General features: G+C 42.2%; 2 protein-coding genes across 3 annotated transcripts in view; one reads left to right on the top strand and one right to left on the bottom strand.

The window, feature by feature from the left end:
- Positions 1 to 2,759: 2,759 nt before the first annotated feature.
- Positions 2,760 to 14,165, bottom strand: cckar (cholecystokinin A receptor). Its single transcript, XM_015946846.3, has 5 exons — positions 13,825 to 14,165; positions 12,997 to 13,248; positions 5,508 to 5,769; positions 5,070 to 5,197; positions 2,760 to 3,597 (listed from the first exon to the last, which is right to left on the bottom strand). Exons 1-5 carry the CDS (start codon positions 13,949 to 13,951, stop codon positions 2,990 to 2,992), a joined length of 1,377 nt encoding a protein of 458 aa, XP_015802332.3. The 5' UTR covers positions 13,952 to 14,165; the 3' UTR covers positions 2,760 to 2,989.
- Positions 14,166 to 19,304: 5,139 nt separating this feature from the next.
- Positions 19,305 to 26,863, top strand: part of tbc1d19 (TBC1 domain family, member 19) — a 33,561-nt gene continuing 26,002 nt past the window's right edge. For both annotated transcript variants that reach the window (XM_015946848.3, XM_015946847.3), the window contains exons 1-3: positions 19,305 to 19,513; positions 19,616 to 19,688; positions 19,988 to 20,033. In XM_015946848.3, the coding sequence (XP_015802334.1) occupies positions 19,418 to 19,513; positions 19,616 to 19,688; positions 19,988 to 20,033 (215 nt within the window). In that variant the 5' untranslated portion in view covers positions 19,305 to 19,417. The remainder of the gene's footprint in view (positions 19,514 to 19,615; positions 19,689 to 19,987; positions 20,034 to 26,863) is intronic.

The raw sequence follows: 26,863 nt of genomic DNA, 5'->3' as shown, positions 1-26,863 counted from the left end.
GCGCGCTTCGTCCACCTAAACATGCCGCCTCGACAATCGGAGCTGGTTTTGCAGAGCGGAGTCTGTCGAGTTTTACGTTACACGCCTTTCTTCAGAACGGATCACACCATCCCTAACCCAACCGTTCCCTCCCCTCTCTGTGTGAGTCTGTCTGTTTTATACACTTCCAAAAAGCAGCTGTTCTTGTGTGTATGTGTTTTATTTTAATGAGCTCTGAACAATGTATGTATCCTCTAATATGCCAAATGTCTTTTCTAATGTAGTTTTCATGCACTGCTAAGTGAAACGGGGCAGAGTGAGAGGCAGCTTTAAACAAAAAAAGGGGTGTAGAGCCCTTCCTCTGTCGCACTCAGCCTTACTTCTGAAGACTATTTGGCTGTTTGCACTACAGAGCGCTAATCTTTCTACTTTCCTCACACCTTTCTCTTGTATCGCTCCTTTTGTTGTATTTTGGGAGATTTCCTTTGAACACAAGTCCTGTCTGTGCTTAGCTTGGCTACAGTTTAAACACCTCTTTTTGTCATCTCTCCACCATCCCTCTTTCACGTATTTCCGCTCTCTTTCACTCTATCTGTATTATTCTAGTAAATGGTCAGCAGAGGTGTCATTGTGGTAGTTTACTCAGTGCTCAGATGGTTGCTGATGGTAGAAACCTGTGCCGTTTGTAACTCTTTTAGCAATAAAGTCGAAACAAAGGGGATGTTTATTTTTTATAACATCCATTAGTTTGTTTTTGTACATATTGCAGCTCCAGATCATGCTCAAACCTGTATGTCTTTTTAAAAAAAAGAAAAAACCCACAAAAGGTTGCAATACTGGCGTGAAAACGAGAATTAAAAAAGTGATATAAAACCGACTGTTGTGTGTTTTTAATCCAAGCAGAAGCATTTTTGCACTTTTTTTTATTTGGTTGTTGAAAAAGGTTCAAACGAGTGACCCGGACTTCCCTTTCTTACATAAAGCATGTTTCTGCAGGGTGAGACGTCCCTGTGTAGAGCCCCTCTGTCCTTTCAGTCCTTTTTTTAAGAGACCCGTTAAAAGCATAGAGTGTCTGCCCTGGGTCGGCATTGAGTCTGGTTGTGAGTAAATGGGTTTCCCAGAGCTTGGCTCGACTTAACATTCACTCATGTCCCCTAAAGTACACAATACCACTAAGAACATTGAGATTTTACACCAAAACTGGCTAAAAATACAGCGCATCACTGACATTAACATTGCACGGAAACACAAAGAAAACAGGAGTACGTTGCTACATTGATGCTTTCAAATTTAATGGTAAGTATCACCTAGGTGATGGCAGGAGTCCACCGTTTGACGAGGAGCGGCAGGTGCGACAATTCCCACCAAATGTTCTGATGTTGCGTTGGCGCAGGGGGCCAAGGACACGAGGTTGGAGATCTGAAGCTACCGCGGGGAGATTATCAGAGAGGCAGATGTTTGCTAGGAAAGACGTGGGAGTTTACCAAAATTAGAAGCGCCTGGTGTGATGATGTAAATAAGACTCCCATTTTTGGCCAGTAGGTGTCGTTAAGTATTTGGAATGTTTTTAAAGTCTTTGCCAAGTTGGCCCGTAGACCGAATGTCAGGTCATTCAACAGGGCCCATCACCAAGCTCGGTCTGGAACTCCTTAATTTGTAACAAAGAGGATTTGTCTTGATGTATTAATCATTTAAAATGTCACCGCTGGTGTATCTTCTAATGGAATAGGGCCGGGCTATTCAATTCCAGGCCTCGAGGGCCGGTATCCAGCACATTTTAGTTTTTACCCTGCTCCAACACTCCTGAGTTCAGTCAGGAGGTGATTACCAGGCTTCTGCAGAGCCTGGTGAGCTGCTGCACAGGTGATTCAACCACTGAATCTAGTGTGCTGGAGGAGAGAAACCGCTAAAACATGATGGACACCGGCCCTCCAGGCCCGGAATTGAGTGCTCCTGGTATAGGGTAACCTATAGAGCATGGGTTTCCAGCCCTGGTCCTCGAGGGCCTCTATCCAGCATGTTTTAGTAGTGTCCCTGCCTACTGTGCTTTATTTTAATAAGAGTGTGATTAATGAGCTTCTGTAGTGCTTGAGGACCTGCTGAACAGGTAAAGCCAGATTCATGCGTCTGCGTCAGTGCGGAGACACGCAACGCCATTATCCGTCCTTGCGGGCCTGCTGGAGAGCCCCGCAAGGACGTACGGTGTCCAGCTCTCTTTTCTAAACATCCGTCCGTCGAGACGGAGAACGCAAGCGTGTGATTGGTCAGGGCACCGCTGTCGTCGCTGCTATTGCGCCCTCTAAAACTAAAAGAGAGCCGAGAATAACTAGTGGCAGACACGGAGAAGCTTGAAGAATACCTCGTGAAAAAACTAAAAACATGAACGTTTCATTCCCCCGTGACTGGAGGAGTGAAAAGATGCGCGGCAAGCGTTTTATTTGTGGACGGAAATGACAGGAAACGAGGGTTTAGAGGTGGCGAGCGCATGGAGAGGTGGAGGAGGATGAGAGACAAATTTGTCCGTGTTAAAAAGTCTCTTATTTACAAAAAAACACAATATAAAAACACTATCTTGGACCGATACATGACAGGTTACCACAGAACAGCGTTACGCCCTCTGTTGTCCTGCCGGGGAATTGCTTTGCAACACTCTCCAGGAGACTGAGAAGTATGAGAGCAAAATGTCTCCATCCATGCGTGCGTGTTTCTCTCTGTTGGAGCTGACGGAGAAGCATGAATCAGGCTTAACTCAATCATTGATTCAGGTGTTTTGGAGCTGAGGAACAAATAAAACTTGCTGGATGGTGGCCCGCTAGGACCATGGGTGGGGCCTGGCCTGGGCCAGCTCTGCTGTGAGAGCACTGAATGTTCAGAAGTCCTTCCCTTATCTACCCCTGTTATGTTATAGAGATAAAAACCAGAACTGGAAGTAAACATGTCCTTTAAGCACCGTGGGGGCTTTACAAAATGTTCTCCTGATGTATCCAAACGCTACGCCTACAGGTCCAGGTTACGTCCGCTCGCTCCAGGCTGATCCACGGATGCCGGTGTATGTAAATTGTGTGCTGGCACCACTTGGAGGAGTATGGCCATTATGCTCAGGACTCTTTGTCCCTGTTTTTGATTGGGCCTTGTCTCCTCTAGTCATCCTGGTCCCAGCTGACCTCCCCGAGCTGCTGCTCCTACCGAGGCCCCTCTTGGTGCACTGGCAGCAGGTGAAGGTGGCCAGCATGCCCTGACGGAAGCGCTTGTTCATGAAGCAGTAAATGATGGGGTTGACGCAGGCTGAGATGTAGGACAACAGGTGGATGAAGGAGATGGGGGCACCCGTCAAGCGGTAGGCCGAGCGTGGGTCGAAGGCCTGCCATGCATTGACCACGTAGACTGGAGTCCAGCACAGGAAGAAGAGGAAGACGATGACCAAGAGCATGCGGATGACGCGCTTCTTGGCCATTAGGTTGGATGTAGAGCTGTTGCTGCACACACGACCCACCAAGAATGTGCTGGTGGAGTTGGGACTGATACCTGCACCCAAGGTTACGCTCTTCCTTTTAGATGGCTGTAAGTAGCAGCCATCGCTGTCGCCTGGCTTGATGCTGCCGGTGCTCGGCTGTCTTTCTGTAACAGAAGAAGGTTTTAAAAAGAGACTTCAGTGGATGAGTATTTTCCTAAAAGTACCCAAAGGACATTTTTTGTGTGTCGAAAGGTCTCTTGAACATTTTGGGCTCACATGGTGAGATATTTATGAGTTTCATCTAGTCCTTCTCTTAAGGAGACCCTCCGTTGCCGAAATGGCTCCAAAGTTAATCTTATCAGATATTCCTGCAGTGTGAGGTGTGCTAGGAGTGCTCTGGTCTGTTTGGAAGGATGTCGGGACTGCTCCAATCACAAATCTGAGACATTCAACATGTTAGATTGTCTTGAACACCTTTTGAATGTGACGTGATGGAAACCAGAAAGCAAGGTGACAGAAATGCACTGCCTGAAGTGAAAGATTTAAATTCTCCTTATTCGCCAAATTTGTTTACTCTGCAGTTGCATTTGGTCTTAAGAGGTTTTCCAAGGATTTCCATCTGACCTGGAAATGTTCGTCTATGGTGTGTTGTCTGTCCTTTGTGGCCTCACACCACACACAGTAGGACCAAGACTGGTATATCTGTGATTTTACAGTGTTCTAGACATCTAGGGGTTGATTAGCCTTAAATTTCTGGATTCATTCCGACATGTAAATGTAGCAGACTGAACTCAACATTGAAGCCACATCTATTAGAGGGCTACAAAAGGCAAAATCCACTTGACTTTCTTGTTGTTCTTGCCATTTTATAGGCCTTTCCCACTAGCCTCGGTTCTGCGTGGTCTGGATAGCATAGGGACTTTCCACATCAGCATAGCCTGTCCTTTTTCAGGGTGCAACCGGACGTTTTTCAACCCTCTTCCCGAGGTGGTCTGCTTCAGGCTGACAAGGACCAACACACCCACTGCTGACTGATAGGCCGTCTAAAATTCACGCCTCCGATTAGTGGGTAGAATCAACCCACGTGGGCTTACGGCATCTCTGACTGCTTTCTTTGCATAAGCAAGGATGTGTGGAATCAACCGGGCCAGGCTGGGACCGGCTGGGGCTATCCGGGCAGTGTGGAGCCGATGCCAGTGGGGAAGGCCCATTAGTCTGTCTTACTGACCAACTGTGCTAAACGAACAACCTCCCAACTCCGTTTTTATTAGCATGTGGAACTGTTTAGGTAATAAATCTGTTTAAATTGTATTAATAACTAAACTTTGAGGTTTTCCCTAAACTAATTCTGTAATTCACTACATTACTAGATTAGAAACTAGGGTATATATATATATATATATATATATATATATATATATATATATATATATATATATATATATATATATATATATATATATATATATACATATGTATATATATATATATATATATATATATATATATATATATATATATATATATATATATATGTATATAGTAGTAAAGTTTAAAGTTTGCCAGAAAAATCATCTTTACCAAGTAAAGTGTACTATGACCTGCTATGGTTAAAGTTTAAGTATAATTTGCATACCTCGGCTAGATTTCCTGCTGGACAGCTCAAACTTGATTCCTCGATAGAGCTCCAACGAGATGAGCCCATAGGCCATCATCATGACGATGCCTGGGATCAGGAAGAGGAGCAGCAGCAGAGACACATACCTAATGGAGACATTTTGAAGGTGGATGGAAATGAATACCAGATGAACTGCTTTGTGAGTAACTACAAGCTAATCTGTTTTAAAGTCACTCAAAAAAAAAAACCAAAAAACCCAGATCCACCATCTTTTAAGCCGTGTGTTTTTAAAGGATCACATCTGAGTGTTGCTAGCGTTTCCCGGTGACTGTCTCAAACCTGCTCCAGTGGGGTGAGAAAATCAATAACATGACCACCTGAGTCTACCTGTTCCTGCTGCTGACATGTCTCAATCTATCTGAGCTACAGCTGTCCTCAGTCAACTTGTCTGCTCACCAGGACTGTTGGATGACACTGTTGGGCCACATCAGGCGGCACATGTGTCCTGTGCTGTTGTCGAGGCGGGTGAAGGACTTCAGGGTGCTGGAGATGGGGTACGGCAGCATCAGGATTAAGGATGCCACCCATGTGGCAGTGATGACCTTAGCAGCGTGGGATTTTGTCTGCCATGCCCTGGAAGTCAATGGGTTGCATATGGCGCTGTAGCGCTCCAGAGAGATGGCCACCAGGTTGAAGGTGGAAACACTCACTGAGACACCTACAAGGACAAGAACAACTTCACCTTAACTTGTGAGAACATGAGGTTTGATCTCTAAACATAATAAAGAGTTAGTTGCCCCAACTAAGTCCAATTAGTTTTTGGTATTACTGTTCCTACCTGTGTTAGCAGTTAGCGCCACCGATGTAGAATATACCTCTTACCTCATTAATGACATTTGGTAGCATCTTACTGATTATTTTCCACTAATTTGGACAATTGGCATTCAGACTGTATTCATACAACATATAAAACTTTATTTTTTGAAAATTAAGGAGTTGTTTGTAAATATGTCTTGATCCTTAGTGACCTGGGGGTTTATAGGGTAAAGATAGCCTAGTGAACTAGACCAAATTCTTGCTTTGCAAAGCTTGGTCTAGGAACGCTCCACTGGAACCTCTGCAGCCCCTAACAGCATTCTGGCTGGCCAATCACAGCTCTCTAGAGGGGTTTCAAACACACAAAGAGCTGTGATTGGGCCATAATGGTGGGCCAATCATAGTGCTCTATCTGCTTAGTGAACAAATCACAGAGCTTTATCCGCTTTGTGGGCCAATCAGGGCACTCTATATGCCTGGTGGGTGGGAAGATGCAACAGAGTGAAACAAGATGGCGACAGCTCATTTGAAACAGCTTTTACATCAATTTTGGACTATTAGAACTTGGGCTTCATTAGAATCAGGAGCAGATAGATGTATTTAAGTGGGGTTTTTTTTTAGAAAAAATGATGTGTTTTCTCCTTCTTCAACTGCGCACCGCCTCATTTACCGATAGCTGTTGCAGTGAGTATGTCACATTCATTGTCCAGCAGCATGCGGAGATCATTTGAAAGACAGCGGTAGAACCCGCCCCCCACAACCGAGAGCCGTCAATGGAGCGTTGCCAGACTAAATAATACATTTATTTAGTCTGGCTTGCCAGGCTAGAGTAAAGATACAAAACCTTTGATAACACTTTACATTACAAGTCCCTTTATTGACATTACTCAGTGCATTATTAAGCATTAATAAACAAAGGGTCCGTTTATTACGTTACATAGTGCATTATTAAGCATTAATAAACAAAGGGTCTGTTATTACCGTTACTTAGTGCATTCTTAAGCATTATTCAACAAAGGGTCCCCTTATTAACATTACTGTTATTTGTAACTATTAAGTGTCCTTCAGGTTTGAACAAAGGGCTGGGGGGTTCTGCTTAGTAATGCATTAAATTATATGGTTAAGCAGTTGTTAATACTTTATTTAACAGATTATTAATGCTTAATAATGCACTAAGTAATGTTAACAAAGGGACCCATATTTTAAAGTGTTACCAACATTTAATTTCTGAGTGCATTTGCCTGAAGCTATTTCCAAAAGCTAATTAGCTTAGCATACACACAAGAAGATGGATTTAAAGGACACATTTCACACTTGGTTGTGCTAAGCTAACCTTATCTAGTTTTGTAGCTTAATATGGTAAATGGCCTGTATTTTATATAGCACTTTCTAGAGTCCTGGAACCCCCCAAGGCGCTTTACAACACAATCAGTCATTCACCCATTCACACACACATTCATACACTGGTGGGGATGAGCTACAATGTAGCCACAGCTGCCCTGGGGCGCGCTGACAGAGGCGAGGCTGCCGAGCATTGGCGCCACCGGTCCCTCCGACCACCACCAGCGGGCAACGTGGGTTAAGTGTCTTGCCCAAGGACACAGCGACAGACTGAGTGGGGCTCGAACCTGCAACCTTCCGATTACGGGGCGAGCACTTAACGTCGCCCACATTATTAAACATTGTGGTAATATTCACCTTGGCCTTTAACTTCCAGAAAATTATTAGGGTTGGGGTTAAAAATAGTGTTAATGTCCAAGTTTTTAAAACACCTGAAAAAATAAGGAGTTAAATAAATGTGGAAATAATGAAGTGAAGCTGTCCAAAGAGTTCTGAAGATTACAAGCAGCAGGAAGATGAAAAAGGTTTGTAGCAACAATGCCAAATGTTACGGATTTCTTTACAGCAATAATTAATATGAAATAATAATTATGAAAGTCAGGTTAATGTTACTGCTGCAAATGAAAAACAAGAAGTCACTGTTCGTGCTGTTTTCTAAATAAGGATAAAAAAAAAGATTCGGGACAACAGCTGCAGAGGGCCCCATGCCTTTGTTTGCCTTGGGCCCCAAAACTGCTAAGTCCGCCCCTGCTGCCTCCTCTTTTATAGCTAAAGACAAAATTGTGTTATTAATCTTATTTTATTGATCGTTAATCTTCGGTAGCTCCCAGACATCCTCTCAACATGTCTGCTGTAATGTTTTTGATGACAAAGCACATTAATGTTTTACCAGATTTAAGTGCTGAGCAGCAACAGAGCCCATCCTGTACTGTCTGATCACTGTGAGCACCTTCCTTAGCAATAACAAGTCATATAAATACGTTTATATCTTTACGGTGCAGAATACAAGAAGAATGACCAAGCAGCACAGAAACGTGGATAAATGACCAAGTAATCCCCAAAAGACATTGCACTAATCTCCGTGTGCAGCTGAATAGGAAAACAGGAAGTGAGGATGGCCTTCTGGGGTTGTAATTGGATGAAAATGAAATATTATTTTCAACACATCATTTGTACTGACTGCACCTTGTTATTGGTCAGAGCTGATGGTTCTGTTTGGGATAACCAGAAGTATTTATCTGAATCACAGACGAATTAGGGAAAGCTCCACGTCCCTGAATGCTCTGGCTCATCTCATTAGGAGCTATTTTTATGGAAGATGTGGAATGATTGGATCAAATGGAAACGTTAAATAAACAATAATAACAAAGCAAAATACTTTTATTCGGAAACTATAAAGTGAAATCCATATAAAAAAATGTTAAAACTACTGAGGGTGGCTTATTAGGGTCACCATGGTAACAAATCATCCTCACCTAAAGAGGCAGAAAAGTTATTATTAACCCTTCAGCTCTAGCAATGAATTATATATTTTTAGATAATTCATTCATTTGGGGCAATAGGAGCAAAACTTTATTGTGACACTAAGATAATAATATCCTAGGGTGACCATATTTCCATTTCCAAAAAAGAGGACAGGAGATCTGTGCCTACCGATGATGTCACACTAGGGCAACGCCACACAAACCACGCTGGGACTCATTTTTTTCCCAGGTAAAGAGCGAAAATTAATATCAGATTTTGCCAATAAAAGGGCTCTAAAACAATTCATATGTAAATATTTTTGCATATTTATTGCAAAATATCATTTTTCTGCTGCTTTAGTGTTGCAATAAGGTTTTATTAATAATAAATTATTATACCTTTTGTTTTACTACAGCATAGGTACGCTTCCTGTGCACAGATTATTAAGGATGCTTGTTTCAGCTGTGAGGTCAGACGATAGGGTCAATGAAAATAAAAAGGTTTGTCACGGACTCCATGGAAACTGTCAGAGAATCCACAAATAGAGGCTTTCAGACGGTTTTGTTGCTGACAGATTTGTGTGAGTTTAGAAAAGAAGCAGATGAGACGGCGTGTCCGACAGTTGTGTTTTTCATCGGACAATATTAGATCATGTCAATGATGTCTATGAACCATAAACGCTGCAAGTTGTAAAGCGCGTTCCGTCCGCGAGCCTCATCACCAAGCGGAAAGTAAATGCGTCAAGCATAAACCAAGCTTTATGGTTCATGCGGCTTGTCTTTGCGGTGAGCCAATATTCTCCCAAACTGTAGGGGGCAGCATGGAGCTCTACGGCATGCATCCAACACTACACCATAGTAGAAGTAGAAATTACTGTTGTTTACAACATGGCATTCCAGCATTTTTTAACAGCGTCCTCGTCTTTTCCGACAGTGCGAGCTATTTCTCTCCAAGAATTATTAACAACATGTTGATCACGGCGATCTCTGAGAGCTGAATCATACAAATGTCTGTATTTACGAACCTCTGCCGTACTAGTTCTTGCCGGTCTGCCATGTTTTTCTGCGTTCGACCGTCCGTGTGGTTAGAAAATTTCCTAGGTGCGCGGTGCGGAAAGTTTAGGCCGTGCGGAGGTGTGGTGGAGGGGCGTGGTTGTTAAAATGACGCAAGTTTGCCGCGCAGAGCCGTGCGAACCTTGCGGACGCGTCAAGCATAAGCCAACCTTTACTTTTGAGCAGATCAAAGGGATCTCCTGACCGCAAAGCGGAGTGCACGTTTCGATGCTGCGTCAGTGAGGTGAAATCACCGCAGCACACGATGAGCGGCGCGCGTAAGGAACAATTAAAAGACAGAGTACCAGAGGATTTAAACAGATATGAACGATCATGTGTTAATAATAATGTTTTGTTGCACCACCTTGAGAAAGCATCGTGCGCCGGACGCAGCGGGCGCACCAACGATCAGCGCGCTCAACAGCATCCCCGCTACGCTGAGAGTCCATAAATATTGTGATACCGGCAGAAACTGGATCTTTCCCTGAAAGATATCTAGCCCCCATAACTCGATCCCTGCTCCTGGATGAAAAACCGGACACACACACACACACACGGACAGAGAGAGGACGTATGGTCACCCTATAATATACAAACAGTGATACTGTCATTAGTAACTCACTGACACACCTGAAAAGATGTAACTTAAATTTTTTTCTTATTTTAAAAAAATGTTTTGGTTTAATCAAGACTTAAAGTGTTTATACATGGTCAAATACGCCCACTTGTATAAAGGTTATGATATAATAAGGTTATAATTTTCAAACGAGCAGTAAAAAGAAGCGTATGGAGCAAAAGTCCAACCAGCTCTGATATTTTAACACCTCCAACACTTTTTGTTTCATTGGATTTTTTACCCTGTTCCTCTGCTCCTGTTTGTTTAGGCTTAGAGACGATAAGCATGTGTTTATTCCCTTTATGCTACAGACTAACACACAGAGTTCAAATGCATCAAGCGCTAGACGTGTCACGGGTATGGACGGTTTACCTGAGAAGACAAAGTCTGGAGAAGAATGTTTCATGAAGGTTTAAGTCCTCTGCCTGGTCTAGTGTCTAAAACTGGCAGATATGTACCTCTGAGAGTTTCTTCTCATACTAACCCTGCAATATAATGTAGGATAGCTAATGGTGGTGAATAATTTTTACATCTGGCGTGTTTGTCTTTCCCAGCTTGGACACTGATTAGATTTGAAGTGTCCCTGTTGACTCACGAACGGCACTCAGACTGGGTCTGTTTTGTTTTTCTTGTTTGTTGTGCACCCAGTTATTTTCAGATATGCCTCCTCTAAATATGTTCTTTTAAAGACAGATTGGGAACAACCTCAGTTTGAACTGTGACTGGACTGACAAGCTAACGGGTAGTGTGGGCAGGACCGTGGTCAAAATAGATTAATTTTGGGTTATAGCTAACACTACTACTACCAGGTTATAAATTGTAAGTCGCTTTGGATAAAAGCGTCTGCCAAATAAATAAACATAAGCATGAACATATTTGCACTTATAATTGACAATAATTTGAAGAAAACCATGAAACTGAATTAGATGTAAATGATTCTAAAACTAGACTTGAGTCGGAAAAGGGTAGAAAGCCTTCTCCGGGTCAGGGATGAGGTCCTGTCCCAAGTGGAGGAGTTTAAGTATCTCGGGGTCTTGTTCACGAGTGAGGGTAAGATGGAGCGTGAGGTCGATAGGTGGATTGGTGCTGCATCTGCAGTGATGCGGGCGTTGTACCGGTCTGTCGTGGTGAAGAGAGAGCTGAGTCAGAAGGTGAAGCTCTCGATTTACCGGTCGATCTACGTTCCTACCCTCACCTATGGGAGAGCCAAGACACCCTGTGGAGAAAACTCATTTCGGTCACTACCCAAAGCTCGTGATCGAAATGAGTTTTCTCTGCAGGGTGGCTGGGCTGTCCCTTAGAGTGTGAGCAGCTCAGTCATCCGGGAGGGGCTCGGAGTAGATGTGCTGCTCCTCCACATCGAGAGGAGCCAGTTGAGGTGGCTCGGGCATCTGGTCAGGATGCCTCCTGCGGAAGCCTCCCTGGTGACGTTTTCCGGGCACGTTCAACAGGGAGGAGACCTAAAGGTAGACCCAGGACACGTTGGAGGGACTATGTCTCACCTGGCCAGGGAACGCCTTGGGATTCCCCTGGAGGAGCTGGCCCAAGTGGCTGGGGAGAGGGAAGTCTGGGCCTCTCTGCTTAGGCTACTGCCCCCGCGACCCGACTCCAGATAAGCAGCTGAAAATGGATGGATGAATAATTCTTTGCTTCAACTCTTGTGAATTGTTACTGGATGAAGCAGATGGAGGCGTCCGTACAGCTAATTCCAAACTAGAATTCCATGCAGGTCACTTGATTCAAGCGTGTTTCCATGGAAGCATCAAGAACAGTCTTGCCTGCTGCAGAGAACTTGTTGAGCAACTTCAGTTTAGAGCAACTGAGATTAGTTTTGATTGGATTGATAAGCTAATGGCTAGTTTGTGAAGGAGACAGAAATCATTTCCGCTGTTAAAAAATAACTAATCTCAAACTCTTTTATGGCATTTTAAGCTAAAGTTATTTGCCACATGTGATTTTCTGCAGTAGATATTAGCTATGGAGCTAACTACTTTAGCACTAAGTGGTTGTAATTGTACATTTAATTTGCTTGAGCAACCTGGAGATGTGAAATATTGGTGAAGTGTGTTAACCTCTGTGAACAACTGAAATCTTTTATGATGCTTTGTTAATGACTGGATTGTAACTAGCTGTTAGCATGTCACAAATCTCCAAACTTCTCTGAACTGAGGTTGTTCTAAGAGCTTATCTGACAGATAAAAAATGGCTACTAGAAAGTGGTGGTTTTCTCATGCATGTTAGATGACTTTAACTTGCTTTATTTTTAGCCTTTGGGGAACACGGACACTTCTTTTCCTTAATGTGACTTTCGCGGGTCAAGAAACGAACAACCCAGAATAGAAACCCTGCAACTTAGTGGCTGCAAAAATTTAATTTTGTGCCGCTTCCACAAAAAGCTCCCTTCTTGACCAGGACTGATTTGAGCTGGAGCTCATTAGGCCTCCAGGAGCATCTGAACACAGAGGGAAATGAACCTTGTGCCTCAGATGCCTCCAATTAGCCGCCGTCTGACGTGTAACGTGATTACCATGACAAAAAATGATAAATCTCCATAGAAACGGGGAGATGGGTCAGGTTGTGCTCAGCTTTAGGCGAGGATTTGGGCAAACTCTTATTTCTGGCATCACATCTTTGGAGCACCAATCACCCAACTTACCCATGAAGTACATGACCAGCTTGCATATGCTGATGCCAAAGATGAAGTCCTTCATGAGGTTGGGGATGAGGGTGAAGGGGATGCACACCAGGGAGACCATGAGGTCGCTGACGGCCAGGGACAACAGGAACAGGTTGGTGACGGTCCTCATGCGCTTGTTCCTCACCAGGACGGCGATGATGAGGCTGTTACCCAGGACGCTCAGGAGGAAGATGAGGCTGTAGAGGATGATCCGGACGGTCTGGTTGATGTCTGACAGGAGGACACACACACACACACACACACACACACACACACACACACACACACACACACACACACACACACACACACACACACACACACACGGTCATCATGGTATTCCTCTAATTAGACCTGTGAGCTATTTTGACTCACATCTCGTCCTCTGACGCAGAGCACATCCCAGCCTGAGCTGTATTTATATCCCTGAGCGCACATCACTAATATGTATGAGGTTGTGACTCGTGTGCAACAGCGGATGGTCTCCTCCTGTGCGTTTTTATGAAGATTACTCTGATTTCCTCCCGCCTGTTGGGTTCTGACCCCTCAGAAACGCACTAAGTGAACTCTTTAGTGCTCTACATTCGGTGTGCGCTGCGTGTTCACTCGGCCGTGCAGGACCCAGCGCGCGCGGAACCCGAGCCGTGCGCGTAATGCGCACTTACGCAAGAGAAATGCCCAAAGCAAGCGCCCGTTTGGCACAAGCTGGGGCGCTTTCACACGGAGGGAGCTGAAATAAAAGTGACACGTTCAAAATATGAATCCTTTCTTTTAAATCCAGATGTAGGCTGATGAAACTCACTTTACCTTTCGGTTCGGGCGGCGGGCCCTGTTCGCTGTCACAATCTGAAATATTCTTGACTCCAATACTGCACAAAATCTTGTTCAGTTCGGTGGAGTTGATGAGCATGTCATGGATGGTAAACGTCTCCATGCTGCTTCTTTTCCTGCTTCCTCGGTGGGTTCAGGTGAAATCCGTCTTTCGGACCGCCGGGTTCATGCTCTTCAAAGACAGATCGGTTTCTCTGGAGGACGGGGCGAGTTTTAAAGTACAGACGCAGACAGCAGCACCTCTCCGAGCGTCTGCGCGCTCTGACCGTGCGCTCTCAGGTCCTGACATGTGGATGAATCTCCTTCTGCACCGCTCAGCCCGCCTTCCAGACCACCGACCCCTCCTCTCCAGATATAAAAGGTGAATGAACTCGGTCCTTGTCAGAAGGTGTTTCCTGTCAGATCTCAGCGTGCCTCTACAGGCTGGGACATTTTTGTGTGTGCGCGCGCGCGCGTGCGTGTGTGTGTGTGTGGGGGGGGGGGGCTTAGTGCCACTGAGGACAATAAAGAAGACAAAACCGCTTTAGATTAAAGTTGAACTGTATGGGGGAAAAAAGATAAACAAAGGAAAAGATATGCTTAACAAAGTTTAATGTGTTTTACTCGTTAAATCAATGTATTTGCATTGGTCTCCAGTAAGTCTGGGGAACCAAAGTCCAGAAGGAGAAAGTAGCTTCAGACAGCAGGATTTGGAGTCTTCCTGATATTCTGACATCTCACCTCTGATTGGCTAACAGTAACACAACTCTACCACTGATTGTGCTTCCACAAATAAAACAAGTCTGAAGGAGTTTTGCTGTGTGGTGGAGTTGCTAACGCTAACAATTAGCTTCTGCTAGTCAAGACGTTCTCTGCCGTTTCCTGGACTCTAAACCAACAGCAGCCTTCCCCGTCGTGAGTCAAGATGGGTGAGTCCATGAGCGTTAAGTGACAGTGTGACGTAGATCTGTCAGGATTTTCTAATCCTAGAGTTTCACTGTCTGTTTTCTATCAGAAGCTAATGCAGGAGATAGGTGTAGGAGACTATTTTCATGTTCAGCCTTCATGAAAAACAGAGTGAGGGATTATAATCAAAAGTAATCATTAAAAAAATTATTTTTTCCAGCGTCCCACACCTGTAACCGTTAAAAGAAAGCTAAATTATGAGAAATAATCTAACTTTGAGATAAAACCCAACTTATTCCAAAAGTAACGTGTTTTTTAAGTATTTCTGTTCTCATCAATTGTAGTTGTTGTATGTTTTAGAGAGCGAACATCTACCAAAGCTAAATTCCTTGTAAATGTAATTTTACCTGGTCAATAAATCTGAATCTGAAATCTGAAACTGTCAAGAAAAAAGTTGAAAAACTATTTTCAAAAAAGTCCTAATTAGTCTACTAGCACCTTCTAGAGAAGCATTCCTAAAATATTATATTTTAGTTATTAATTGTAATATAATATTTATTCGAATGTGTTATTTATTCAGGCTATTTTTTTAACTTGGTGCTAACATGGTGCTGTCTCTTAGCTCAAGAAACTTCTTTCATCCTTTCATATTATTACACTGTAAAAATATAGAACCAACAATAAAACAATAATAAATAATATTTCTTTATTTGTGAGTTTTATATCCAACCAGTTCCTTTTGTGTTTACACATCGGTTTCTATATTCATCAACTTAAAAATAATTTATTATTACTCCACATGACAACATATTTTTTACTATTATTGACTTTTCCTATTCATAGGTTTATTTTCTTTTCTAGTTTGTTACACTCACAATTTATTGCTCGAATTTTCCCCAAACAAACATATTTGCTTGGTTTTTTTTTTTGCAATCATCTGTTTGTATTTTTTATTAGTTGTTGATGATAAACATTTTAGCTAACTTCTACACCTCACAACTGACAGATTTATCTACGTATTCCCATATTATAGAGTTTAATTTCATGACATTATTTATATACAACACAACCTTTTCTTTTATTTGCACTAATTCTCTTTTTTCCAATATTTTTTACATCTATCATATGTTTCACCATGATCCTAAATCTTAGCAGAACAGGTTGAGTGCAATCTCCGTTTAGCAGTTCAAGAAAGAATTAAAGTAGCAGCTGCTTATATGTTAGCAACACATTTAGACGTATTCTAAATGGTATCACAAATGTCGGAGAATCGAGTGTACAAGAAGCCTGAAGCTGTTTGGTTAGAGCAGATGTGTGGAGAACGAATTTTAGCTTGGGAGCAACGTTCCTGGTAAACTGAAGATATAATAAATTACTCAACGAATCCCGAGTTCTATGTCGAAGTTTAAATTTAAGCACTGGTGGTTCCGAGGGGGGGCACAGGGAGGCAGCTGTCAGTTAAAAAAATGAAGTAAATTCTAGCCACCCCAACTTACCCACCTGTGGATAATATAATTTAGTACATTTTGTATCATTTTGATTGCCAATAAAATGTTTTCAGAACTCCAGTTACTGATTTAAAGTTCACCCACTCTCACCAACTGGAGCAGGAAATTTGGGTGTTTCTCATTGTGTTCATACACAAGTATAAAATCTCTTGATGTCTTGGCATTGCCCCGGTTGCCTAGGAGATGCGTCATCTGGAGCCGCCAAGATGTGTTCCAATCAAGCCCCCACAATGCGGCTCCAAAATTGAATAAAACCCGGAAGTACCAAAAATTGCAGTTCCACCCACATCCGCTGGGGGCTGGTGTCAGAAGCGAGCAAATCCTCATTGACTCCCATGTTAAACATACCAATTTCACAGCAGAAATAAACATGTTTACAGCCTGGTACTAAAACATGTTTTTGTTTAAATTATCTAGTTTACACTCATGACAACTCTGAGGGGGGTGAATTTTTTTCTCACTCTTCTGTTTAAGTGTATTAAAAGCCTAAAATTCTGTATAATTAATGAGCATCAGACCCACGTGACCACAAAGCCAGCTCCGTGGAAAGGCCTCAGTAGAGCCTCGGTCTGGCCTGGAAACTTTTCCGGGATTCTGAGTCTCTGTGTTTGTGTATTCTTTTTTGGATATTATTTGTGCAATTGTTGGACAAAATGACTTGCTGTGGCATTAATTGCACTAATAGAGCGTCCAAGGAGTCTCCACTTCATTTTTTTCGGTAAGTAAAATTATATTTATGTATTTTAGGTCACTGCCGAGCTGAGCTTAGATTTTAACATGTACTGTCTAACCATAAAATTTAAATGTAATAGGGTAAAACCCTGTGCATTTAGCATAACGCTGCACTTTAGAAAATGGGTTGAAATATAACATGTTGGTGGAGCTGGGTTCCGACTATCGGCTTGTGGAGCTCTCGGGAGACCGATGTTTTCCACCCGGTTCTCCCCTCCCCGCAGCTCGGCGCATCTCTGTCTGATTGCGGCCTCTGTCTGCTGCGCGGGCTGACGGCTTGTGGAGCTATGGGATGGAAACCTTTCCACCCGGTTCTCCCCAGCGGCAGCTCTTCACATCTCAGATCGCAGCGGCGCTGGTCTGCTGTGCGGCTGCCGGCTTGTGGAGCACTTGGGAGACCTCTGTGTTCCACCCGGTTTTACCCAGTGGTCAGCCCGGCGTATCTCTGACTCAGAAGCTCTGGTGTTGTGCACAGTTAACTCCGGTTGTAGCTAGGTAGCTACCTCCGTTAGCTTAGCTCCCACCTCCGCGTTAGCTTTGGGTTAGCTTCAGGTTAGCTTGTAGCTAGTTCGATCGGGTGTCGTCAGTTGATCCCAGCCTTACAGCCCCACCCTCAGCTCCACCTCTCTTCCCTTTTGTGGAATTGTCTGGGCTTGACGGAACCTGTGACACGGTCAAAATGGCGGTGGTGGCCACCTCCCATTTAGCCTCAAAAACGTGTTATTGGAGCCTATGGAAATGAATTGTCCAGTATATATGTGGATGGTTCCAATGTTCATGTTCTACCGAGGTGTGTGTTCTCCGTTTGTTAGCCGTTTAGCTAGCTGAGCAAGGATACATGGGAGGTGTCTTGTAGCCTAGCCTTGGTCAAAAATTCCCCAGAACACACCGTTGTATTTTCAAAAGGATGGCAGATCAGAAGCTGGCAGCTATTTCAGGGGCAAATTTCAAGTTTAACGGTAAGTCAGCTAATTTAAAATGTTTTTTTTTAAATCCGAAGAAGTTATCTATGGTTGGTTAGTTGCTTAGTAGTTGCAGCTTCGGTGGCTAGCAGGTAGTAACTCACTTATATATTTAATTTAATAAACATATACACAATTTAACAAGTAAAAGGCTCGTTATATATTTATGTTGAAACTAATACGTATAAAATATAACGTTATCTCCCGTGTCACGTGACGTTACGAATGAAAGGCCACCCAGCCCCTATCGCTCTCTGTGGCCAGAATATTCCACTTGCAACTTCAGAGTTGCCGGCAGGACTTGGAAAAAATTGATCTGACAAACCTGGCACTGCAGTCTGCTTCCAGCATGTTTCCTGCATGTTTAGATTATGAACACAGCTGATTTGTTTAATTTAGTGATGAATCACTCCTGTAGACACTTATGAAGGCTGGGGAGGCATTTCAGTTGTTAAATTAAGGTGTTAAAAAGATGAATGCACAGCGAGGAGATAAGCAACTGCATAAAATCTCTAAAACTTAGAATAAACTTTGCCCCCCTTCTGAAACCACACATACGAAGGAAAAAAATAATCTAGGTCTGCCACTGTGTCTTCCAGAGGTGTGGACTCGAGTTACATGACTTGGCTCCAGTCATCATTTTAATAACTTGACTTGACTTGATAAAATCTATAAAGACTTATGACTCGACTCGGACTTGAACACCACTGATTTGCGACTTGAATCGACTTGCCTCTGTTTACTTGATGACGACTTGAGCAATTGATTTTTTAGCGCAAACGTGGCACAACAATAAACATAAATCATTGCTCGTTCCAGGTTTGGTTTACTGCTAATTGCAGCAGCACACTCTTTATAATCCATTTCAGTGGCACTTTCTGCTTGGTTGAGCAGATAAATTAAATTTATTTGTGGAATTTATTATCATGGCCATTAAATTGAAGTTGGACAGATGACTTGATTATGACTTGAAAATTCAAAGTTAAGGAGTTGGACTTGACTGGAAAGACTTGTGACTTCCTTGTGACTTGCAAACCAGTGACTTGGTCACACCTCTGGGGTAACTTACCGATTCTGCACGTAAATGGGCCATAAAGATCAATGACATTCTTTACAACAAAATGAAGATGACGCAATAAAAGGAAAATACAATTTTGCTTAGTTTTGTATGCTTCCTAAATGTGTTAATAGTGAATTTATGGGTAAAACTAAACACACCCAAATGAATAAAAACGAACAAACTATAAAATATATGTCTATTATCATGAAATTTGCCCGAAAGATACAATAAAAACGTCATGTTTTATTGTGCGGAACTTTAATTAGAGGTGCTTGTTTCCCTGGCGCGCGCTGCCCTGCCCCTGCCTCTGTTGCTAAGTAACGTCTGCATGGTCTGCAGGTGTCTGCTGCAGCGTTTGCTAGCGGCATCAACAACAGCAGGGGTAAAAGGCTTCGCGTACGTTGTTCGGGTGGAACAGGAGGATGAATGAAGGCTCGGAGTTCTCCCTGAACATCGCTCAGATCGTCCAGCGGCTCAGAGGCAGCAACTTACACTCTCAGATAGAGAGACAAGCCAAAGTGAGCCAGCTAGCGTTAAGCTAACGATTCTCCATTGCTAAATATCTGCTAGTTTAGCCTTAGCCGTAATACTTCTAACACTGACTTGTTTATATTGTCTAGGACTGTTTACATCGACCTGACATAAAACTAGAGTCTCTCAAAGAGGATGTCCGCAACTTTCTAAGAATATCAGGTGTTGTTATTATTATCATCATCATCATCATCATTATTATTATTACTATTATTATTAATACTATTATTATTATTATTATTATTATTATTATTAGTAGTAGTAGTATGTTATATTTGTTTGGTGCAGCACAAATGTAGTTAAAACTACAGAAGGGGATCAAGGTCACAAGGGGAAAAATACATACAATTCTGATCTTTTCCCTCTACGTTGTGGCTTTAATCTCTGAATTCTGGCTTTGATCTCACACCTTTAGCTATTTTTGCTGCTGTGTGTTTATAAGGTCATTTATTCTCTTTCAGGTTGGGAGAAAAAGCTTCAGAATGCAGTCTACAGAGAACTGCATATGTAAGTCACAAATTACTGTTGATTTAATTGTTTTGGTTTGTGTTGACCTATGAATTCCCAAGCATCATGGCTTCCTCCTATTGAGCTATTTTAATGTGTATTTGGTTTATATTTTGAATTTATTGTCTTTGTTTTAGTTTATGCTCCACCTGAATGAGAGGAATGTTTTTATAAATCATTAAGCTGATTTAGATTAAGATCAGAAGTATAATGAGTCAATAATAACTTTTTCTTTTTTGGTTTATGGCGTCATTCATTTAAGCAGACCCATCTTATTTTTCTACATTAAAACATAGATGTCGTTCCAGTACTGTAATGTAGGGCTGCAACAAACGATTATTTGGATAATCGATTAATCGGATGGGGTCTCGACACGATTAATCGATTAATCGGATTACATGGGGAAATTTTTAAAAACTGCTAGGGAAACGTTATTTCTCTCCTTCCTTCACTTTATTTAACACAACATTATTAGAAAACAGTTCAATAGCAGAAAAACAACATGCCATCACCTAAATTGTCTTATAAGGTGTATAGACAGAGACCCTAAGCTACATCTATCTGTGACCTAAAATGCTTGGTCCAAGTTAAACAGCTTAAGGGCAATTCTCATCTGTTTTGTTTGATCTCATCTGTTAACATTTATTTTAAATGTAATTAAACATAGGCTGTGAATTAATCAAAATTGATCACTATTTCCAAAACTGACTGAAAAAATACCAAATAAAACAAAAGTAAATGAATGCCATCCTCCTTGCGATGATGCCCTGGGCAACTGCCATAAAGTCACATCAAGAAATGCTGCTGATCATTCCAATGATCCCAAATAGACTCACATTAGGCCACATGAAAGCAACTGAACCCAAAAATATATTAACCAGTATATAACTGCACTCTCACACAACACGCCTGCAGCAACAGTTAGGACTCCTCCCTCCCTTTTAAAAGCGTTTTTGCTTCTGAGGACATTGTGGTTGTAAAACCACATGCTAGTAGTCTGGCCCCGGTGTGATCAACCAGTTTCTGCGGGAATGTGACGGCGGAACCAGGGCCAGATTAACACTTTGTTGTACCCTGGGCAACAATATTCAAGGGCTCCATCATCACGACCCAAGGATCACCATAATGTGGTAACATACAGAATATTTTACTGTGATATGCAGTAAATATACTCAATACTTGAATGCCTGACAACACGTAACCCGCCCAGAGTAAACTTTGACCCACCTCGTGTGGACTGACCAATGAGGAGAGGGTCTTAACTTGAGGCCCTCTCTTCATTGGTCAGTCTGCATGAGACTGACTCTCAACTGACATTCAGTCGTAGGCAGCGAAGCGTCTCTGTGCAGCGCAAAAGCCCGGGTGGACAGTTTGTTTAATGCAGGGTGACCATATTTCCATTTCCAAACAAGAGGACAGGGGATCTGTGCCTATGACGTCACACTATGGCAACGCCACACAAACCATGTTGGGACCCATTTTTTGTAAGAACTAAATTAATATCAGATTCTGCCAATTAAAGGGCTCTAAAACAATTCATATGTAAATATTTTGCATATTTAATGCAAAATCTAATTTTTCTGCTTTAGTGCTGCAACAAGGTTTTATTAATAATAAATTATTATACCTTTTGTTTTACTACAGCATCGGTAAGCTTCCTGTGCACAGATTATTAAGGATGCTTGTTTCAGCTGTGAGATCAGACGATAGGATCAATGAAAAAATAAGTTGTCACACACTCCATGGAAACTTTCAGAGAATCCACAAATAGTGGCTTTCAAATGGTTTTGTTACTTTTAGCAGGTTTAGAAAAGCAGCAGATGAGACAGCATGTCTGATAATTTAGTTTTTCATCTGATAATATTAGAACATGTCAGTAATGTCTGAGGGGCTTTTATAAACACTGTATAACTAACACTACTGGAGAGGGCATGAATTACACAGAGGCTTCTGGGGAGCCCAGTTATGGGGGGGGGGGGGGGGGGGCATTTTGCCTTGGCCCCCAAAATGTCTTGAAACGGCCCTGGGTGTGTGACTGAGTTTTGAAGGTGATCTGAATTGTATCAGATGTATAAATATGACGTGTATAACTTATTGTTTTTTACTGGTAAAAACGTGTAGTGGAGATAAATCTACCTACATTTTACTTTGTTTTCTTGTTTTTATTTAACTATTTTCCTGTCCTGTCTGTCTCTCATCTTCCTGCATCTCCTCTTAATTCTCCAGAAAAACTGCTGCCTGGATTCTTACCTTTTCACCTCATCAGTTACTTTTGAGCAGATCAAAGGGATCTCCTGACCGCAAAGCGCAGAGCGCGTTTTCGATGCTGCGTGAGGTGACATCACCACAGCAGAGGTGATGAGCTCCACAGTAGCGAGCTTCAGGCAAAAATAAGACAGAAAATAGAGAATATGTGCGGACATGAACGATCGTGTGCTAATTATAGTTTTTTGGTTGCGCCACTTTGAGAATGGACCGTGTGCTGGAAGCAGCTGCCTGGATCGCTGCGCAATGCGGAACCGGTTCGCAGCAGCGCAAGTCTGCCGACTCTCCCTCACGCTGATCTGCGGCTCTCCCTCGCGCTGATCTGACTTGCTCTGGTCTGCGCGCAACGGCGGGCAGGAAGGGGGGGGGGGCGCTTTTGGAAGAGTTGTGCGACACAACGAATCGATGACGCAATTCGTTGCCAACGCTTTTAGTAATCGATTTTCATCGAATTTATCGATTCGTTGTTGCAGCCCTACTGTAATGTGCCCTTTAACTGTTTTTTTAAGAAAGTCCTGCAGATTAAACTTCACTGATTTCCTATATTCCTCTGAAGGGGGACACTTAGCTGCTGAAAGCTTTCATTTTTAGATCAGGTTTTTCTTGGGTCACAGGTTTGTTACAGTTAAATGCTGTTGAAAACCTTCACTTAGAAAAGTAACATATGTTTTTTTTAACACATAGCAAGTGTCAAAGTCAAAACCTAAAACGACATACTAACCTGTCTAACTTCTCATTAAAAATGCAATGGATGCCTGTCACACCTAGAAACACACCTTGGCTCCCCGTAAAGAGATCTGATTGGTTTTAAAAAGCACGTTGAGTCTACAAATGACTAGCTTGCAGCAAGGCAAGATCTCTGTTAGTTTTATTGGATAAATAAAATGAGAACACTTTTTATGGAGCTAGTCTGGTTTTAAAACTGGTTGAACTTTTAGGCCCAAAACATTTGCATGAAAGCAAAGGTGTGGAAAAGTAATAGTATGCAACTATAATTAGGCAGGTTTTATAGATAAAAATGATCTTGTAAGACCAGTAAGTCTTCTTCTTCCGTGCCTACACCACGCTCAGGACAATCCAGACTCATCTCTTGCATTGTTCCACAAATGTGGAATGACCTTCCAAGCACTACCAGAACTGCGGCTTCCTTTTCAATTTTCAAGAAACTCCTGAAGACCCTGCTCTTCAGAGAGCATCTTCTTAACTAGCACCCTCCCTGCACCCGTCCCCCCCCCTCTACCATCCACTCCTTTGTTCCCTCCTCTCCATGATTGATGTCAAGTTGTTGTTAGCCTCAAGGGCAACATGCTGATTATCACTTGTAAGTCACTTTGGACAAAAGTTTCTGCTAAATACATAAACATAAACACAAGTCAGGATTGTTTTAGATAATTCATAAAACAAGCCTTGAATTTATGAATCTAAAACCATTTACTAATAAATATTTTCCTTCTGATCAGGAATAAAAGTAAAACAAAGGTAAAAATGTTTAATGTTGTTAAAGCACTCTCCACTCTTTGATCTCTTCAGTGATTCTGCACCGTTTGCAGTTGCACAAATGAGAACATCCTCTGTCATCACTCCACGTATTTACAGCTTTTTAAAGATATCAGCCAGAGGCAAAATTCCTTTGAACGACATGTATAAAGAAGTATTAAAACCTCAGATGAAAAAGTTTTTAGGATTTTCACAGCTGGAATTGTAAGAAAATCTGATGTTTGTGACCGGCGCGGGAAAAACAGAAACTAACTTCCGGTCTAAGCTAGGGCTGAGCGATATGGCAAAAATAGAATATCACGATTTTTCCAATAGTTTATCACGATTCGATTTTATCACGATTTTTTATCCATGAATAGCATAACTTTAATTGCATATCAAAGAAGAGAAACATTGAATAAACAAACATTTATTCATATTAGGGATAATCAGCACAGTGCTAACACACTTATATTTTAAACTCACACCAGAGATGATAAAAGCCCTGAGAGAAGCAATTACAAAAATCAGTTTTTCTCGTTTTTCAAGTAACTTAACATAAATTAAAATCGTAAACATATTTAAAGTGCAAACATGTCAATTGTAAACGTATTGTGCAAACATTAACTTGTTCAAAATACTATGTAGCTCCCAGTTGCTCATGTGGTGGATAGTTAAGCTCAAATACGGCTCTGATGTGCGGCTGGACCAGAGATCGCTTGTGGTAGCAAATAACAGCGCATTCTGAATATTTTCTGCAACTCTCACTTTGCATTCAGTGTACATGCGTGGAATGGCGGTGTTCGAAAAATACTTGCGGCTGGAAAACTCGTAGCGCGGATCCAATGTTTTTATCACTTTCTTAAATCCCACTCCTACTGTTCGCACGGGACACAAATCTTTAACCAAGTGGTACGTCACTGCATCTGTCACACTGTTCCATCGTCTGCTGTCTCTGTCGTAAGGAGTGAGTTTTGTGTGTGTTTCTGTTAGCGTTTGCTGCCTGGAAGAAGCACTAGCCGCTGTAGCCGCAGGCTTTTTAGCTTTAGCCGCCTGCTGGCTCTCATTGTATTGTTTGGGATGCTTTCTTTTCAAGTGATTAAACAAGTTTGTGGTGTTGCCTTGATGCTCTCCTTGCAAACTTTGCATATGACGTTTCGCTGCTCTTTGTCATCTGGTGAAAAACCAAACCAGTTCCATATAATGGACGAGGCGTTCCTCTTCGTAACGAAAACCTCGTTGTCGCTCTCAGCCGCGGCCGAAGCCATGTTTGTTCACACACAGGTGAAAACAAGCGGGGCACTAATATATTACTATGACTCACTCTGATTGGTTAAGGGTCAAACAAAGGCGTGTCATTCGCCGGAGGTAAGTTCCCTTTTCATTCAGAGGCAGAATTTCAACAGCAGAGCTGTGAATCGTGATAAAAAGGTCTCTCAAAAATGACAGACCGTCAGATGTGTAGATCGTAAAACGGTCTAAAATCGTCATATCGCCCAGCCCTAGTCTAAGCCCTGGGCAGCTGGTGACGTTTCACATGGAGCTCTGCTGAAACAGCTGCAGTAAACAACGCCTGACTCCGGTGTTTCTGCGTTAGCGTTATAGCAGAGAACAACGTGTCACAATCAGATGTAGCTTCTGAAGCCTCTGCTAGTCGGTCAGATTTGTTTTTTCTCTGGGATACGGCGACGAGAACGGATATTGGATTACCGGAGAAGTTCAACCGAACTCCGACCCCGCTAACTGGATATCACTACCAGAGGTGCAGACATGTTTTGGACCGTTTGACTGAGAAGACCTGCGACCCGATTTGGACATAGAGGAGGATTCTGTTCATCTTCAGATCCAAAATCGGTACAGTTTGTTTACTTTTAAATATTTCATTTGTGTGCTCCATCAGGAGCTCAAAGCTGACGAGTTCTCAGCTGGTCTTAGCTCCATCTTGTGTGCCAATATTATTCAGTAATATACAGATAAATAAACTAATGTGCTGCCAGTTTTACCGCTCCATATACTGATATAACTCTGGAAAATATTAACCACTAGCTTTAGCTTACCAGAATAAATCTTCCAGATGCTGAAGTAACACTTTAGTTTGGCTCGTTGTTTGTGCTAATCCAGGACGGCATCGGAGGTTTTGCCGATCCACGGAGGATCTATTGTTGAAATATGGGGATCATCTTTTTAGATTATATCTCTGTGTGCGTGTGTCTGTGTGTGTGTGTGTGTGTGTGTGTGTGTGTGTGTCGTAGCTTTCACAAATGACTTGTGTTTTCCTTACCGGAGCTAACACAGTTAACAGTGTTGCTGCAATCATGCTAACGGGACTCGTCTGTAGTCCAGAAGTAGCGATGAGGTTCCGGTGTCGGTACAGGATCTGCTCGGGTGCAAGATCGGCTCAGGGTCCTTCCACTGCTGATGACGTCAAAGTACGGCAAACCCACTCAGACAAAATACACTACACATCTATACTGTTGGAAAGAATTTAGCAGTTTTGTTATTAAAATAATGTTTCTTAAGACGTAAGTTTGTGTTTATAATGGTATTTGTAAAATAAAACACTATATTGTATTCATAATGTTGAACTCCTCTTTGAGCACATCCCTTGAAGGATCATAGGTATTAGCAACACCTGTGAAATTGAATTTGCAGGAAAGAAGTGTGTCCCGTTTATTGAAGTATTTTGTGTTTAGAGTTTTTGACGTCTTGTCCATGCGTAGTTCAGTTACGCTCATAGCTGCTAGCCAAAACTCTGGAGTTAAAAGTTTTCTGGCTTTACTAAAATACCTGTCTGTACTTATTTGATTGATGGTAGTTTTACTTTCTATTAGACTCCAAATGTAATCATTTGGCACGTTTCTAATTCATAATTTGTAAGAATGTAATGGGTGATATTAGCATTAGCATTCCTATGGGTTTTTCCACGTATATTAGCATTGCGCTAACCACTCGCTGCCAAATTGCAGCCTTTGCGATTAGAAAATCTCCTTTTGTCACATCGCAATTTAATTGCACATGCAGTTAATCTTTCAGCCCTAATATACATGCAGCTCTATGCTAAAAGTTTATTTTCAAAGACGTAATGGTGG

Source organism: Nothobranchius furzeri, chromosome 2 (assembly GCF_043380555.1).
Source record: "Nothobranchius furzeri strain GRZ-AD chromosome 2, NfurGRZ-RIMD1, whole genome shotgun sequence".
Taxonomy (NCBI): domain Eukaryota; kingdom Metazoa; phylum Chordata; class Actinopteri; order Cyprinodontiformes; family Nothobranchiidae; genus Nothobranchius; species Nothobranchius furzeri.
Note: the sequence above shows the minus strand (reverse complement) of the source record. Positions and strands in the feature narration are given on the sequence as shown.

Bases quoted from the DNA above. Each gene is read 5' to 3' on its own strand.
- cckar (XM_015946846.3), bottom strand. From the start codon at position 13,951: ATGGAGACGTTTACCATCCATGACATGCTCATCAACTCCACCGAACTG. The intron at 13,249-13,824 runs GTAAAGTGAGTT...TCCTCCTGTCAG, and splicing joins CCCGCCGCCCGAACCGAAAG to ACATCAACCAGACCGTCCGG. The intron at 5,770-12,996 runs GTAAGTTGGGTG...TTGTCCTTGTAG, and splicing joins GCTGGTCATGTACTTCATGG to GTGTCTCAGTGAGTGTTTCC.